Raw genomic sequence first — 18,478 nt, 5'->3', positions numbered from 1 at the left:
GAAAATAAATTAGGTGGGGAAGGAAAAGGATACATGGAGTATGGAGAAGAGAGAGAAACTTGCACATCCCACATGGTGTTTGGGATAGAGCTGGAGCTGGTAGAGGGGACGGTATCATTGTAGTCCTTCTTTCTGGTCTGGGTCCAATCAGAACATCTTTCAGGACCAGGATTAAGAAGGGCCAGGGTGGTAACCATGATGGTGAAACTTGCTCCAGTAGCCAGATTTTCTCCCAAAGTCTCTTTCTTTAATGACCTCATAAAGGAATGATGGGTGGAATAGCCCTTCCCCTCATTATGTTGGCCACCGTTTAGATCTAGTTTCTGACAAACCAGTTTTGGTTCATTTATTTCCTGTCCATGTTTTTTGTTTACTAAGCATGATCTTAACACAGTCCTTGAATTATATCAGCAGGCCTTTTGTTTGGACTACTACAATCTTTCTGTCTCCCTTATGTACCTTTTCCCATCAACATTTGTCATTATAGGTTATTGTGACATCTTATGAACTTTCATGTTGATTCCAGTGCTATTTCAGCCTCCTTTCATTTGTTTTATTAAGTTGCTTTTTAAATCTGAGGTCTCTCCCTCTGAGGTTTTTGTTCTTTTCTTTCTTTTTTTTTTTAAAGATAAAGCACCTCTGTCAAAGAGTCTTTTATTAGTCCCAAGTGCCCTGTCGGTTCTATTGACTCTGCTCTTCCAACATTATCAGAAGTTCTTCACATATAACCTACAAGCTGTAAAAGAGGATTTTCAGGTAAATTTTAATTCATTTATGTAGAAGGGGGCGGGGATTTCTATATATTAACTCTGTCCTCCTTGATTCCCCAGTGTATTTCTCCTGTAGTTTTCTTCCCCCCTCCCATTGTCTCGGACTCTGGGCTTGTTTACTTGGGAAGTTAGTTCATAATAAGACAGGGTGTGAATTTAAAGCACAATTGTTTAGCTAAACTGCACAAAGGCACTTTAGTTCAGAATAAGAGTGTCCTGGCTAGTTAGTTAGCTGCTGTGCTAACTTCCTATGTAGGCAAGCCCTTAAATCACCAATCTGTTACCATCACTACTCCCATTTAGGCCATATCACCACCCATGAGAGAGTTTTTTCACTTCTGCTAAAACAAACCATCAGAGTAGCTCTCATTTCCTTCTGCTGGGACCCTGATATTATTTCATCATCTGTCTTTCAACAGAGGAGAAGTGTGAGCCTTGTATAACTTGAGCCATGTCTAACGCTACCACTTATGTCGGCAAAACGTGTGTCGCTCAGGGGCGTGAACTCCCTCCTCCCTCCCCAGCAACATAATTTTTGCTGGCATAAAGGGAAGTGTGCACAGCACTATGTTGCCAGGAGAGCGTCTCCCGCCAATATAGCTACTGCTGCTTGCTGAGAGGGTTTTATTATGTCAATGAGAGAGCTCTCTTCTGTCAGGATAGACCAGGTACACGAGAGATCTTACAGCAGCGCAGCTGCATTGGTACATCTGTGCACCTGTAAGCTCGCTAGTGTAGACATGGCCAAACACATTTAATAGTATATGATCTTTTGATGTGAATAGGAATAATTTTGTGTTGTTCATAGAACAAGCTGATAAGATTCCTTATGCCATTGCTGTTTTCAGCCTGGTCTGCACTTAAAATTTAGGTTGACATAGCTACAGCGGTCAGGGGTTAGAAAAATTCACATAGCCATAGCTATACCAACATAACCAACATAACATAACCCTAGTTTAAACTAGGTTGATGAAAGAACTTGGGGAGGTAAAGTTTCTACAGCAGTGGAAACCCCCTCTTCCATCGCTGTTGGTTGCATTTATGCTATGCCATAGATATGCTGCTATAGTCCCTGAATTATAGATATAGCCTCTGTATATTCAGTTGTGGGGAGGGAGAGCTTCATTCCAGCAGCTCAGATTACGGCTTCATGTAATATCACTATTCAGGTCTTCCAAATATTTCGTTAAGGTCCTATGTAAAAAGAGGACCTGATGTTTCTGATAGTTCAAATATAAGAATAAGCAGAATAAAGAAAATTTTTTACATTATAAAGAAACAGTAAGTGCAAACCCATATTTTGTTTAACTTTTGCTTTGCAGTTCATCATAAAAGGAGTCCTAAAATCACTTTTTCTTTATGCTGCTGAAAGGAACCATCTTTTTCTGTTACTTGCAGTGCTGATATCTGTGGAAAGCACGGTATATTAGTATTTGTAAATATGAACTATTGAAGATGAGTTGATTTGATTTGAATGGTAAGATAGTTTAAAAAAAGAAAATCTTACTTGGAAATGTTTAATTTTTTTAAACAAACTTTCTAATATCTACTAATCACTTTAGAAAAATGATTACAGATATATGTGGACCACTGTATTTACTCTGAATATTGTCACTAAATGTTTCCTCCTCTTTTTGTATTATGTTAAACCTAAACACAAATCCCCTGAAGAATTTCTGTGAAGGATGGGAGAGAATTAAATATCTCGGTGCTTTTATATTCTAGATTTGGAGACTTGTATTTGGGAGAACAGTATGTCTTGATCTGAAAGATACATTCTGCAGTAGCTTGCTCATTTATAACTTTAGGATATTTGAAAGAAGATATGGCAGCCGAAAATTTTCAGTAAGTGTCACTTCTACCATTTTCAATACTCACAATGATTGTTAAATCCTCTGGCAATATTGTCAGATATTTATATTGTTGTAGTCTTTTTGGATAGATACTTTGTTTCATACCATGTATGCTAACCAATTTTTTTAAATGGCATGTTTGATTTTAAATATTATGTTAAGGTTTACTCTTAATTGAGATTTTATTTCCATTAATCAAAATGTATTTTAATTGGTATTTTTACCCATAAATCACAATTGAATAACCAAAGAACATTTTTAGCTTTTTTCATTTAATAAGTAATGGCTCAAGCTAAGAAAAAACGTTGGTAGGCTACAGCAAGTTTTATGTGGTCCATGAAAGTGAATTTTATTGATCAATCCAATTCTTTATAGTTCTTTAAGATGAGAAAGACTGGTCTGGTAAACTTGTGTTGTAAAATCGTACTGTAATGTCCAAGGAAATAAACGTAGCTTAATTGAACTATAAAATAGACTTTTTCAACTTTAAACATTAGAGCTTTATGTGATCCATATGTTTAATCTTATAGAATTAACTAGCTCCAGTTAAATTAATTAATTCATGTTTGGGACCTATCTGTTTTGTTTGTTCCTTTTCAGTCCTTTTTATTGGGCTGCTGGATGCTGTCAGCTTTGTTTGATCTTCTCCTTGTAGAAGTTGTGCAATATGCATTTGGCATCACCATCAGCAGTTTGCCTTCTGGATTGTAAGTAGTTCTTAATGGGCTTGGCTTTGTCTTAGATACGATTTCAAGGGATTACTTAGCACAGATTTGAGTAAAATGACCTACTAATGTAACCCTTCAAATGCAGTATATCCTTTTTTACATAAAATGTAAATGTTCTTGGTATGAATATTCATTTGTATAACACTATTTTCCAAATATGACCTATAGTAGAGTTGAAATATTTTTACTATTACACTTCCACTTTGTGATAACTTTCAATTTCACAACATTGTCTTTTTCTCTGTCTTGGAGTAACTGAAAGGAGTTACCTTGCAGTGCTGGCATCTTTTAAGCTTTACCCAGTACAGTGTTTCTGAATATTTGTTTTGATTTCACATTCTTTTAAGTGCTAACTATGCTGCTAAAAGCACAAAACTAATGTTACTGTAACTCACTTTTAAAAATATGCAAAACTATGCATTTCATACTGGAAGGTACTCCATTAGTTCACATTTCAAAACTCTTGTTTTATAGGACAGTATGTCTATATGTATTGCATTTCATATCTGAAGAGTGAAGTATTTAAAGGTTAAAATTCTTCAGGAGCTCAGTTTCAAATAAGTTTTGAGATTAGTATAATAAAAAGAACATAGAAAACTAGATGGCTAACTGAGTATTTGCATTTAGGTTTATGCTTTAGTGTGGTCAACCTCACATAGTCAGGGGTTTCCATATGCTGCATGATCTTTGGTATTAAGAAAAGATTTTATAGTCACTGTTTTCTAATGTCAAATGTAAGGGCTTTTGGTTTCTGATCCTTAGTATATCTCATGGAAAAAACATTAGATGTTCTCATAAGCATGTGGAAAGTTATACTGTAGTTAGCCTACTTAAAAAATGTGTTTTTGTTAGACTTTCTAAGGTTAGCTATTATAAGTCTTGTAGTGTGTCAGTATTCGGAAAGATTAGAGGTGGGACGTACACTGTTTGTATGTCTGTATAAACTAAATCCATTATTCAGGAATAAAGTATATACTATCTGTTTACGCTTTGGGGTATTCCAGACATTAGTAATGTTGTATGTTACGCTTTCAGGAAGTAATTAACAATCTGAATAATTTATCTCTTCTATTATTCAGTGTACTTTTTATTTATGATTACAGAATTTCATTAATTTTAGGGTGTCAAAATACTGCTACATAAAAGAGATTTTATGTAAACCAAATGTAAATATCAGTTAAACTTTCTCTTCAGTTCATGTTTTTGTTCTCCTGTAAAAAGCTGAACTTATGAATATAATAGATTCTTTGATTTCATATACTGTCTGGCATGGAAATATAAAATCTTAATGCATCATATATAAGCAGATAGGTTAACTAGTGGTCACACTGACATTCTGCATGTGCTTTATTTAAATTGTATATACACTAGCATGGACATTGACTTTTTTACACCTGGAAATATTTACATTTGATTGAGAGGCAGTACATCATGGACAATATATTTATTTGCCTGCTACACCCAGATGGTAGATCATGAATATCTTAGTTCTCCTGGATTTACTGAGAAAAATGTAAAACACATTGATGAAACATTAATATTTTAAGTCTTTTTGGTATTCCGCTTGTCCCACAGATCTAATGTGTCCCAATATTGCCAACTCCAGAGCATTCTTGAATACAACCAAGTTGAAATGTCAAACTTCAGTGAAAGTCACTTGGCCCCATTATAAGTATCTTCTAATTTTGTTTATATCATTTCACTGTTTATATTACTTAGTGACCGTAAACTCCCAGATCGAAAACTCTTCCTGCGCACGCTTCGAAGATAGTTGCGATAAAGCATGACACTTATAACTCTAGCCTGAAATTGTTTAGAAACAATATAGTACAGAATAACATCTAAGCACGTACTGAGATTCATGAGAAAGGTGGTAAAGGCTGCCCATGGATTGTAACTCTGGTCTTCGTCTTGCAGCATCAGGAAGGCAAAACAAATGTGGAAGGGCACAAAGCAGACAAGCACTTGCACGATCAGAGTAACTATAATTTTTATGGATCTTTCCTTAGCTTTGGGTTTCAGTTTGGAAGTCCTGCCATGGACAAAATGGTAAATAATGACTAGATAGCATCCAATCATGATAAACAGGGGAATCAAGAAAAAAAAAATCAGACGAGAAAAATTTAACATATTGACTTCCTTTAGATGGATGATATCGAGCATCTTCATGCAGGTAGTAAAATTTGAGGCTTTATCTGGATCCGAATATAAAAATAGCAAAGGGGATGTTGATGCAAGGGTCATTATCCAGATACCAATGCAAGCTAGCAGAGCTTTCCTTGTATTCCTAAGTTCTTTGACGTGTTTGGGCTGGACAATAGCCATATATCTATCAACACTTATAAAAGCAAGCAGCCACAGAGCAATGCTTGGATAAAACACAGTGAAAGCACCAAGAATCCGACAGAATATATCTCCAAATGGCCAAGCTTCTTTTGCATAGTAGGTTATCCGAAAAGGTACGGAAAATATAAAAATTAAGTCAAGTAATGCGACATTCATCATATAGACTGTTATAGTTGTTCTTTTCTTGGTGGTGCAGCTGAAGACCCATAGTGCAGTGATGTTCACTAGCAAGCCAATTATGAATATAAAACTGTAAAAGACAAGTGATGCAATCCTGTACTCTTCTGGGTGCATAATGTTTTGACTATGATTGTATTTATTCATTTTTTTCTCCTCTTAAAACATGATCCCTAAAAACAAATGAAGTTAATAATGAGAAATGAAATTACAATCAAAATTAGAGTTGGAAATTTGTATAGAAGCAAAACAGGTAGTTCTTATTTCTTGACCACAATTATTTTTAAAACACATTTAAAAATAATTGCAGTCAAGAAATAAAAATACATTTTTATTTTTGTAACTCCCAAAACATGCTAGGCTTACTTTGTCTATCGACATAATGTCTACCCCAAAGAGATTACATATAATATCAAACTTGTAGGGAGTGATGTGTTATTTAATAATTAAAATTAAAATTATAGTTGTGTTTTTTTAAATAACTAAATAAAAATGTGTCTTGTAAAAGGATTTCCTAAATATAATGAAAAATGTGAAGTCAGGGATTGCTGAATGTAGCTATGTTTGGCCTTTAGTTTGTTTGTATTATTGTAGCATCTAGCAGTCCCAGGCAGGGACCCTGACCCACTGTGCTAAGCACTATACAAAAACAGAACAAAAAGACAGTCCCTGCTCTCATGAGCTTACAGTATCCGAAGTTTGCTGTTTTAAGTAGTTGCAAATTAAACAGAACTCTTCTACTTGTCCTTAAATTTTGTAAGTAGCCTTTTCTAAAGAATATACTCCTCAACAGTATATTTGTTTTAAAAATAACTAAAACTGAGTAATAAAAAGAATAAAAAAACATGAAATTTAGAGTAGTTCCTATACACAAGGAAAAATATCAGTTGTGAATCTCAGGTACAAACTGTTCCCAATAGAACATATGTACAGTGATGCATATGAAAGGCATGAAAAGAAGAAAAAGGTATCTTAATACCTACTTAGACTCTAAGGCCATGGCTACACTTGCAAATTTGCAGTGCTGCAGCAGGGTGTGAAAACACACCCTCTCCAGCGCTGCAAATTGCGGCACTGCAAAGCGCCAGTGTGGTTAAAGCCCCAGCGCTGGGAGCGCGGCTCCCAGCGCTGTACATTATTCCCCACAGGGAGGTGGAGTACGGACAGTGCTGGGAGAGCTCTCTCCCAGCGCTGGCGCTTTGACTACATTTAGCGCTTCAAAGCGCTGCCGTGGCAGCGCTTTGAAGTGCAAGTGTAGCCATAGCCTAAGTATAATATCCATACCCAGGGTTTGAAATTTTTTTGCCAGATACACTGCTACCTTGATATAACACCACCTGATATAACACAAATTCGGATATAACATGGTAAAGCAGTGCTCGGGGGGGGGCTCAGCTCTGCGCACTCCGGTGGATCAAAGCAAGTTCAATATAACACAGTTTCACCTATAACGTGGTAAGATTTTTTGGCTCCCCAGGACAGCGTTATATCGAGGTAGAGGTATACATACTAGTGAGAGGACTACATTTATAACTTTTATTTTAATACAAAAATTCGCAATGGAGAATGAACCACACAAATTTCACGACAGTGTCCTTGTGAGAAGCTGCTGGGCAAAGGGTTGGCATTTTTTGTATCAGTCTCTTTGTCATAAGTGTTTTGAAAACTGAAGTTTCATCCTGCTACCTCAGCTGCTGAAAGAGAACAAGAAGCTTTCTTTCTCCACCCTACTTTGGTGCAGTGGTCTACTATTTGACTTCCTTAGCCTCTTGGTGGTTGCCAGTGTGCCTGTGCTACTGTACCCCTCCCCCAGCTTCATAGTTCCTGAAAGGAAAGAAGAATGTGTTCTAGTGTTCCTGCAGCCTCCTGGCTGCTTTGTATGTGGTGGGTTCTCTATGACTCTTGACCCAGCCTCCTGGCACTTCGGGGGTGGGGCGGGGAGGAGTGGGATCACAGCTACTTTATTCCTCCCCCAATACCCGTCGTGTGTGTGTGTGCGTGTGTGTGTGTGTATGTATGTATGAATGTATGTATGTATGTACATACATTTTAGGCTTGTAAATGACGAAAGGACATTTTCCATTTTAGGCTTGTAAGTGAAGAAAGCATTTAAAGAGTAATTTAGTTCACTGTTACTTTCTGTATTTTTTTATCTTTTCACTGTAATGTCTGCCATCTACTTTACTTACTAATGCAGAGCTTCCAGATTAGACCCATGGTTTGTTTAGTCCAGTATTCTGGCTGAAAATGGCCAGTTACAGATGCTTTTGAGGAGAATACTCCTGTATTGAACAATAATGGCATGACCTGTCTGTGTGAAAAATTTCTTCCTAATCCCTGTCAGTTAGAGTTAACTTTTGTCTTGAAATGTGAGGTTTCATCTCTTACTTTTTGTTGTTCTCTATAATGGAACTGTAGTTTATTTCATTAGTACAGCCTCTTTGTCATAAGTGTCTAACCCTATACTCTTGGTCTCAATGAAGTTTTCTCATTTATACAAAATTCTGCTGATTCTCTGAGGAGGATTTAGTCATTAAAGTGAAAATGTTAGTGTAAGGGCAGTAAAGTAAAATGGACTATTGCACTTGGAATGGAAAAATTATGTAGTGTATTGTAGTGACAAGGAAGGAGATTTGGAGGGAGTTTCAGAAATGCTCTGAAGTGGTCAGCCCAGAGGATGGGTCAACTTAAAAGTAATATTTTTAAAAGATATTGAGGCACATCAAAGGAAGGATGGGACACATCCCAAAAGTGGGATTCTGTTAATGTGCAGCATAGTGATGAAATCTTATCTAACAATCAGTTCAATTTTGATCATGTTTTCATAAAGATATTTTTTCCTAAGAAGTTACAAAAAAGTATAACAAATTTTGTTAATAAAATACCATAAGTATAAATATGAATTAGTATTATGGGAAATATTCAAACATGTTTGGAAACTGACCCTCTTTCCCCCCCCCCCAAAAAAAAAACCCCCAACACCTCCAGCAACAGTTACATTTGTCACCATATCCAATACAGTCATTTTTCTACCTAGAGAAGATTGTTTTCGGCAGTATGTATCCTCAAACTTTTCATTCCTTCTTTCTCTTTATGGGTTTTAGATTTCTCTCTGTAGTGATTAAATGCTTGTGATATAAATGTATTACTTCTGAGCTCCTACAACAATTTTATAAATATGATTGCAGTGTACAATAGTAGTATATGCATAAATCTGCTCATCCAGACTCCATGTTGCTTGTAGCCTGTAGCTTATTTGTAGAGTCTAGTCAGTTTATTAGATGTGCCATTCTGAGACATGTAAATGAGGGAACATATTGTAATAATGAGGGTTTTGGGTTTTTTTAATTGTTGTTGAAGACCTAATTCCCAACCTTATTTGGTTTAAAATGGGTGTCAGGACTCTGGCATGTAGATGCTATACAGGTAAAAAATATCTAGGTATATTGGGGATGGAGGGGAGAGGTTTGATGTATAAATAAATGCAACTATGACTGAAATCAAGCAATTGCAGCATGCATGGCTATCCATTAATACCAATGAGAGTGCAGCATATGTAGATCTTCATTGTGTGCATCTGAGTTGAGAATTTTGTCCCCGTTACTATATTTAGTGATGGGAATATTTAGCTGTTTAAATTGAATTAGTGGATTTATCAAAAGGTCTTAAAGGGGGCACTGGTTTCCAAATGTCCAGTTGATACCCTAAATACCTCCACTAATCATTAAAGTGTATTGTGAAAAGATTTTCCTGTTGCTGTTGTCATTCATTTATTTAATTTTATTTATATATATATATATATATATATATATATATATATATATATATATATATATATATATTTTAAATTGTGGGTGGTGTCTGAACAACTAATAAAGATCATAAGCTCACCTGAATGCTGTTTATGGGACTTTCAGGACAAATGCAGAATTGGTTCTTCCTGATTTTGACTGAGAGCTAGTACACTTGTTTTTTTGTTTTTTTTATGAAGAGCTAAACTACTATTGGAACGATTGCTCAATTTTTGGGGTTGTTGACATATACATTTTCTTTTGTTACCATCTCTCTGCCTCCATCAAATGTCTGCATAGATCTTCTGTAGTTTGGGTGTATTTATGGTAATCAGCAAGGTCCAGCATATTTGCCCATTCAATATACGCAAATCATTTTACTATATAAACTACTTAAGTAAAAATCCATGTTGATGCTATTACATATGGGAAGGGTTCAATTAATTTTTAAAGTACTGAGCAAACATCTTATGTATGTGACTGCATGTGTTTAAACAAAATCTGTTTATTTGAATTTACAGTCATACAATGCAGCTGTTATTTAAAGTCCTTATTAGGAGTGGAATTAAGCTTTCTTTTATTAGTTGTAGAATAATTCATATTTTTAAAGAAGGACATCAATCTTAATAATAAATATTGACATCTAAGTTACTTTTATGCTCAACATGAAAATAATTGATCAAACATTTACTTACCTTTATGCACTATAAAGTTACTTCAGTGATGCTTGTTTTGTACCCTCAGATCTGCAGAAGGTTTAGACTTGCTTCTGTCTGTACAGCTTCAACTTACTAAAATAGAAACGCTCCTGCATAGTCAGGAAATGATGACGTAATGAAACCAGCTCTGGGTTCTCATATTGGTTTATATGTATTTTAAATATTTTTGTTAATTTGTATGTAGACAGATCATGTCTGTTAACTTGCCAGGTTTGTCGGCTGACAGAATTCTAACATTTTTCAGCAGGTATGCTTTTATAATATTTCTGTCTTCAAAATCAGTTTCTTTGTAGAGAATATATAATACTTTGGCTGAAGTGTTTTGGGAATATAAAAAATATTTGGATAATGTTTATGGAATACATTATTTGCATGAGGAAAATAACTAAGTTTTGGTTAAAAGGAAGTTTCTGATAAATAGAGTTTTAACATTTTGCACAGACCATAATCTCCTCTTGTGGAAATCCCCATTGTACTTGCATTGTTTTGAACTGGTAGTCAGCCTGAAAATGAAAGAAACTCATTACATTTGAAACAGAAAGCTTGAATCACTTGTACGCATTTCTTATTGTGTGTCTATATCTATATTTTCTTGTTGGCAAAGTAATTGTGCTTTAATATCTTAATAGCTTTCTAAAATAATACTAAATATCCATCATCTGAGTGCTTACCAGAAAACCAGTATAAACTATTCTTATACCTGGAGATCAATTTTTTTTAATAAGACACATGAAGGGAAACATCAGTATTTCCAAAGAACTGACGTGTTTTTTTGTTTTTAATCAAATTTAAAATGTAATGTTATGAGCCCTTTAGTATGTCCCATGCAAATTATACTACTTTATCAGGGCCAGATAAAATCTGTTTGGAATTTTTTTGTATATATTTAGATATTTGGCAGTTATTGTATGTATGACAGTGACATTCATCATATAGTGAAAAATTCTGTAGTTCTTACTCAGTCTTTATTCTAGCAAATCTCTCAATAAGGTCAGTGGGAGTTTCTCAGAAGTAAGGATCAAGCCAAACCTGCAGGATTTGGGCCTTAGTGAAATAGAATGAAAGTCCTAATTTGCACCACTGTGTTTTATTAGCGACCTAGAATCCTGTCACTTCTCTATGAAAATGGGTTGTTGGCCTCAGTCTGAATGTAGTGGATAGGTATTTACATCACTCACATCAGTGTGCATGGTTGTATAGTCAGAGAGTGAGATATCTTTAACCATTTAGTATGGAACTAGTTTAGAGGAACTCATTTTTAGCTACGCATGTGATAATTTCAAAGTTATTCCAAATGAAACAAGCATTAAACTCTAGCCTGTCCAACACCCCATCCACCTAACCCATCCCAACTTCCCAGGATGCTGCAGCTTTTGTTCAAAAATGACTTTGTGGTGATTGCTCATAAAATTATATCTTTTAAGACACTGCTTAATCCTAAAAGGTTAAACATCTTAAGAAACTAATGTTTTAAGGGTTGCAAGGTGGCGGCTGGTGTTGTAGTCCAACAATGTTAAAACACCAGAGTTCACTTACAGTGGAGTGAATCACCTGTGTGATATCTTCAGACTGAGTGAAAGTTCCCTGAAATGCTTTTTCTTGGTCTCTGGCATTCATTATGCTGCTATAGATCCTATGCAGAACTCATGGACGAGAGTATCCAGGGTGCCGAGCTCCTCCTCCTTTCCCCCAAAAGGAAACTTTATTATTTGAGAAATAACATACAGTACACCATATAAACAAATGGAAAATGAATGCAATTCTTAGCAAAACAAGTACAGAATTAATTCTGGCTCTGGATGGAAAACAGCTGTGTGTTTAGCTGTGTGATGGGAGGGATGCTGTGCAGTGAGCTCCCTCATGTTGCTGTTCATGTTAGAGGAAAATGGCTGGCCTTGCTCTCTCCTGGTGAACAGGAGATGAAGTTGAAGATGCCATGTAGTTGTCTCATTAGACTACCAGTGAAGAGTGTAAACCTGAGACAAGGTCATCTTCTTCCTCTGTGCCACAGTGCCAAGAGAAGGTTAAAGGGGTGGGATTTAATTGGCATCTCTTGTGATAGTGACTTTGTTGGAGGGTAGTGACTGACATCTTGGCTCAGGTTTCCTATGTTAGCTATGTCTGGGTGTTTTCTCTAACCTAGGGTCCTGTTGACACGTACAAGCCTCTAACCCAGGGGTCGGCAACCTTTCAGAAGTGGTGTGCCAAGTCTTCATTTATTCACTCTAATTTAAGGTTTCACATGCCAGTAATACATTTTAATGTTTTTAGAAGGTCTCTTTCTAGAAGTCTATAATATATAACTAAACTATTGTTGTATGTAAAGTAAATAAGGTTTTTAAAATGTTTAAGAATCTTCATTTAAAATTAAATTAAAATGCAGAGCCGCCCGGATGGGTGGCCAGGACCCAGGCAGTGTGAGTGCCACTGAAAATCAGCTTGTGTGCCGCCTCTGGTACGCGTGCCATAGTTTGCCTACCCCTGCTCTAACCTGAGATTAGTGGTGCTTTCAACTCAGCTTCTTGGTCCATCCTGGGAGAGGAACTAAAATCCAGGTGCTTCTATAATTTGGACTGGTAACCAGCCCACTTTGTAGTGAGGATGTAGGCAAAACGACTCAAGTGCTGATAGTTCTCCAATGCATTCCCTTAATTCCCTGCATGTACTCAGGACAGACTAATTCTCCCACAGTTCTCTGGGAAAAAATCAGAGTGGCTCAGTTTACTGCAGCACCAGGCACCATGGGATATGCCCCCCAGAAACCCTAGTGAGCCCTAGAAGAGTGCAGCACCAGTGAAGACACAGTTACTTTGGTATGGCTTTGCGGTGTGGCTGTTCAGACCTGGGCTAAGTTAGTGTGGGTGCTCAGATCAGGTTGCCAATCTTCCAGGTTAACTTTGCAGTGAAGACATACCCTAAATGTGGTGATGTGCTAAGAGTGAGAAGGTTGATGGCTATGTTTTAGCCCCCAGAGGTTCTGCTTCTGTTGTGGGAATTATGTGGTTTTGGTTCCTTCTTTTGGTCCACTGTCTTGTCAACAAGAAGAGAAGAAGCACATCCTTTGGCTGCCTACCTCTACTTCCAGCTCCTATTAAAATAAATTCCCATTATTATGTGTTTCATGGAATCATAGAAATGCAAGGCATCAAGTCCAGCCTCTGCTTTGAGGTTGGACTAGGTATACCTAGACCTTTCCTGACAAATGTTTGTTCAATCTGTTCTTAAAAACATCCAATGATGGGGATTCCACAACCTCCCTTGGAAGCCTATTCCAGTACTTATCCATCCTTATAGTTAGAAAGTTTTCCCTAATATTTAACCTCAATATCCCTTGCTGCAGATTAAGCCTATTATTTTCTGTTCTACCTTCAGTGGACATGGAGAACAGTTGGTCTCGGTCATCTTAAAACAGCCTTTTACATATTTGAAGACTTATCAGGTCCCCACTCAATCTTGTTTCCCTTGTCGTCGTGATTGTGAAATTACTGGGAGGGAAGAATATGGTCTTGTTGTGGGTGTCTTTATGCCATCATTCTCACTGGAAGGAATGATACCAGTCAGCTCTGTGTTCTTGGGGAACCAGGGTGCAGTATCCAGCCTGACTCATGAAAGACACCCTTCCCCAACCAGTCTCTGCTTAAACCAAAACCCATCAGAGGAAAAAAAAACTTGCAGAGAGCAGTGAAGGGCATTGGGGGAGACACCTAGACCCCTCCTGACAAGGGTGACAGAATTAAGACATCTCCATTAGCATACAGAATGAAAAACAGAGACAACTCCCCTAGCCTCATCTGCATGAAAGATGGGACAGGGAGACATCTCAATTTGCATACAGAATGGAGAACAGAGAACAGCACTGAACTCTGGGCCCAGAAAAGCAGGGATGCACTGCATCGTGGGAATCTCTGCTCCAGATGCTAATGAACCTATGCCTGCCCACACCTTAATAGATATCCAAAATACTGAAGCAGCCTAGTTGCATTGTGAGCTCCCTGGAAGAGAACACCACCCATAGCCAAGAGCGATCAGCTTCTATTGTCTAGCCTAAAGAAAACCCTTGAGTCATCAGTTTACCTATAAACAAATCTAGTGTTCTCCCTTGAACCATTGTATTTTCTCTACAAAAATCCCTACTCACTCTCCAGTAAGTGTTCTGATGCTTAGATCCAAACTATGCATCAGTTCCACTGGGACTCCATCTTCTCCTGACTGACCGTGCTGGGGGCTCTGCCTGTCTCCAACACTCAGGATCCTGAGCTACCACCATCACCTGGGAATCCCGACCAGTTCAAGCCTTGTGGAGTGGGTGAGATCCCCCTTCTTTCTCTCTCGCTCTGTTTTCCTTTCTACCTTAGATATTAGCCTTTAATAATGTATGTTATGTTATTATTCAGTAAATAACTTTTATGGTTAAGCTGGTTGCTTCTGTCTTTTTGAACTTTACTCTTTTGTGTTTTTAGCTTCCCTCATTCACTCTACAGCAACGCTTCTTTTACCTAAGCTAAAGATCCCTGCAGCGCTCAAAATACTGTGGGGTTTGCTCATCAAGTAGGTTACTGCCAGTACAATTGTGATGTGAGAGTGGGGATAGGGACGTGCTGAATCTGTGACACATAAGGGTGACAGCTTGAAAGTGCTGCTTGACCCAGTCCATGGAGCCCAGAGGCATATAAGGGGAGGCAGCTTGAAAGTGCTGCTTGACCCAGTCCATGGAGCCCAGAGGCATATAAGGGGAGGCAGCTTGAAAGTGCTGATTGACCCGGTCCGCTCAGACTTGCTCTGTTAGTGTGTGTGTGTGTGTGTGTGTGTGTGTTCGGTCATGTTCATCTGGTTCTGGGGCTGGAGAAACCCAGCTCTAGGGAACCTAGGTCCTGGAGGATAGCTCCATTGGGAGGGGACTTGCAGAAGGGAGTAGAGCTCCATATGAAAACAAGTGACACAAGCAGTATACTGATAGAATTACAGATTTCCCCCCCCCCCCCCCGAAGAGTAAACGGAATAAATGAGCATACCCCAAAGTAACAGGCAAATCTGGTAACAGGAAGCAACTCGTGGTTAGTTTCTTTCTCTCCCTGTCATGCTGCTGTATTCCTAGCATAGTAAAAAAGGAGTAGTTTCATAATGGGTTAGTCACCTGGCCTGTTTGTTGCACTGTGTGAACTTCACAGGGGATACAGAGAGCCCTACATCTTCAGAGAGAGGAATTATCTACAGCTTCGTAGGAAACAAGCTGTATCTTGCATGTTTTCCTTCTCTCTTAGTTTACCACCAGAAAGAAAGGGGGACTCAAACTTCTTACTCAGGCCAGTTCTTCAACTGTGTAGGAAACGCCTGTCTCCAATATCCCAATCTGTTAACTGTTACCAACCTTGTTGTTGTGGGTGAGTTCACATGCCTTTGTTGGGCACTAACCACAGCCTTTACTTGTTGAAAACTTAACCTGAATTCTGTTTAAGTTTATATGATAGTGGGGTGGTAAGCACCACTGTAGTTGAGGTTGAGATTAGTTTACTGTTTAACAGTTGATTTTTCTAAGTGCATTGTAACTAGGGTGACCAGACGTCCCGATTTAGGGGACTTGTCCCACGTCCTGACCTTACACTGGTCGGGACGTCTGGTCACCCTATATGAGAGGGACCGCGGCAAGCCGGCACCGCCGGCGCCACTCACCTTTCCTCCCTGGGCCCTGGCGCAGTGCGCAGCTGAGCTCCCGGCACAGCGGCGCCACCCCACAGGGCCCGCCGTCTGGCCGGCAGGAGCCTGCAGAGCACAGCCCTGCCCCGGGCACACAGAGAGGCAGCGAGGAGGTCTCGCTCCGTTGCGTGCTGCGGCGGGGCGGGGCTTGTAGATGCGGGCAGCGGGCACTGGGCAGAGAGCCCCCTCGATACGACCTGACCCTAGAAAGGAGCCAGAGGGACTGGAAGGGACCTGCCTGCTGGATGCTTCCTGGGAGCCACTCCAGGTAGGCACTGCTGGGCTCACCTGGCCCCCTGGCAGGTCCCTCTGGGGGGGCTCCCCTTAGACCCACTGCCCCTCAGCCCCCACCCTGATCTTGTTCCCTCAGCCTCCCCCGCAGTCCCCCCTGTACCCCCGACCCTCAATCCACTGCCCTCAGCCCCCCTGACCCTGTTCCCTCTGCCTCCCCCACTGTCCCTTCCCTCCCCCCCCCGATCATCTCACCCCATGGATGTGGAAATCTGTCCCAGATTCCAGGCTGTTGTTAGCCCCTGGGTTTTTCTTAACCTGAGAACTGAAAAAGAGCCAGATACCCTGCATGGGTTTGAAAGTGACAAGAGCCTAGCGACTGACCAGAGCAGCGCCAGGTTTGAAGTGAGAGGAGGGTCTGTGTCATGAAGTCTGCATTTCCACTGAGGACTCTTCCATCACCAGGGTAGCGCTGGTGCAGGTCTGCCGCCCAGCACAGCAATGCTGAGAGATGCCAGTGTAGACCCAACCCACTGCCCTCAGCCCCCACCCTGACCCTGTTCCCTCAGCCTCCCCCGCAGTCCCCCCTGTACCTCCCACCCCGAACCCACTGCCCTCAGTCCCTGCCCCTGTTCCGACAGCCTCCCGCACAGTTCCCCTGCTCCCCCCAACCCACTGCCCTCAGCCTTGCCCTACCCCAAATCTCTTCTTCAGCCTCCCCCGTCATCCCACCCCCATCGCTCCCCCTGCTGTCCCACCCCCTCAACTTCCCCTCATTCCTGTCCTGCTCCCGTCTGTCTCATCCCCTCCAGACCCTGACCCTCTCCCCAACCCCCTGACCCTCCCCAGCCCAGCCCCATTGTCTCCCCTGCCCCGCCCCACTCTACACAGCTCTCTCTACCCTGTCCCATTCATGCTCCCCTCAGCCCCTACCCTACTTCCCCCATCCCAGTCCTGTCCCTCTCAGTTCCTCCACCCTGCTTCCCTCGATCCATCCCCACACACCCATCGACTCCTTCAACCTCCCTCCCCCCAATCTCACTGCCTGGACCCACCCCCTTCCCACTCAGGACATGCAGGAAAAAGAAGTAATGGGCTTAAATTGTAGCAAGGGAGATTTAGGTTAGACATTAGGAAAAACTTCCTAACTGTAAAGGTAGTTAAGCACTGGACAAATTACCTAGAGAGGTTATGGAATAGCAGTCATTGGAGTTTTTTACGAGGTTAGACAAACCTCTGTCAAGGATGGTCTAGTTGTTATTACTCAGTCCTGCCTCAGTGCAGGGGTTTGACTAGATGACCTGTTGTTGATGTTCCTTCCAGTCCTACATTTCTGTGATTCACACTGAATTGCCTTGTGCCACTGTCTAGTAGTAGTGGCACACAGTTCTCTGACATACAGGTTTATAAAATTGTAGTTAATATACAGTTTAGAGCATAGCAATTTTAAAGCTCTGCATGTTCAGACCAATTGAGCTGAAAATTGTGATCTACAGTATTCAAAACTATTAAGATGAATTGCTCAACAATATCAATGGAATCAGCATTGCGCTGCTATATATTGTAAAACATTACAGTGAAATCTTGCAAGTATTACATAGAACGCCGCCTTGCCCAAGTGGTAACTAAGCATAACATCTTCCTGTTTCAACATTCTTAACTTGTATCCCATAGCTCCTAGAAGTTTTTTTTTTTTTTCAAACACAATGCTGCTAAGTTATGAGTTTTAACAGCACTGAATGTTATTCTAAAATTGTTTTCCAAATATTCTTAAACTCCCAGTTTATCCCCCGCTGATGTTCATTGTGAAAAGCATTGCAGGTCTAATAATAATATTTGGCACTTTTGTAATTCATTGTCCAACATGTTTTGTGCCCTCCTCTGGTGGATTTTTAGAGGATAACTGTATAGCTACCAGCTAAGGGAGTTATATCTTGAACTCAAGTAGTAGAAGCTCATGCTTTTAAGTCTGGATGACTCAGGTTCAATCTTTGGTGACTAGCTATGATGGAGGTTGCTACACTTATAATCCCTTTAATCAGAGGTTCTGAATATGCTTTGTTGTAGGCAAAGCTAGCCTATAGTTAAGCAACTGAAAATTTAGAATGGGAAGTGTTGAAATGTTGGGAACGATTATAATTTTCCCAGTCTGGAACAAACATCCCATCT

General features: G+C 39.7%; 2 protein-coding genes across 3 annotated transcripts in view; one reads left to right on the top strand and one right to left on the bottom strand.

Moving 5' to 3' along the window:
• UBAC2 (UBA domain containing 2) overlaps positions 1 to 18,478 on the top strand; it is a 194,988-nt gene that overhangs the window by 60,637 nt on the left and 115,873 nt on the right. For both annotated transcript variants that reach the window (XM_045009094.1, XM_045009099.1), the window contains exons 2-4: positions 629 to 756; positions 2,496 to 2,615; positions 3,224 to 3,330. In XM_045009094.1, the coding sequence (XP_044865029.1) occupies positions 629 to 756; positions 2,496 to 2,615; positions 3,224 to 3,330 (355 nt within the window). The remainder of the gene's footprint in view (positions 1 to 628; positions 757 to 2,495; positions 2,616 to 3,223; positions 3,331 to 18,478) is intronic.
• On the bottom strand, positions 4,458 to 10,490 carry GPR18 (G protein-coupled receptor 18). The gene is made up of 2 exons (XM_045009132.1): positions 10,361 to 10,490; positions 4,458 to 6,047 (listed from the first exon to the last, which is right to left on the bottom strand). Exon 2 carries the CDS (start codon positions 6,019 to 6,021, stop codon positions 5,041 to 5,043), a length of 981 nt encoding a protein of 326 aa, XP_044865067.1. The 5' UTR covers positions 6,022 to 6,047; positions 10,361 to 10,490; the 3' UTR covers positions 4,458 to 5,040.

This window comes from Mauremys mutica, chromosome 1 (genome assembly GCF_020497125.1).
Source record: "Mauremys mutica isolate MM-2020 ecotype Southern chromosome 1, ASM2049712v1, whole genome shotgun sequence".
NCBI classification, from domain to species: domain Eukaryota; kingdom Metazoa; phylum Chordata; order Testudines; family Geoemydidae; genus Mauremys; species Mauremys mutica.
Note: the sequence above shows the minus strand (reverse complement) of the source record. Positions and strands in the feature narration are given on the sequence as shown.

Coding starts and splice junctions, on each gene's coding strand:
- GPR18 (XM_045009132.1), bottom strand. CDS start 6,021: ATGAATAAATACAATCATAGTCAAAACATTATGCACCCAGAAGAGTAC.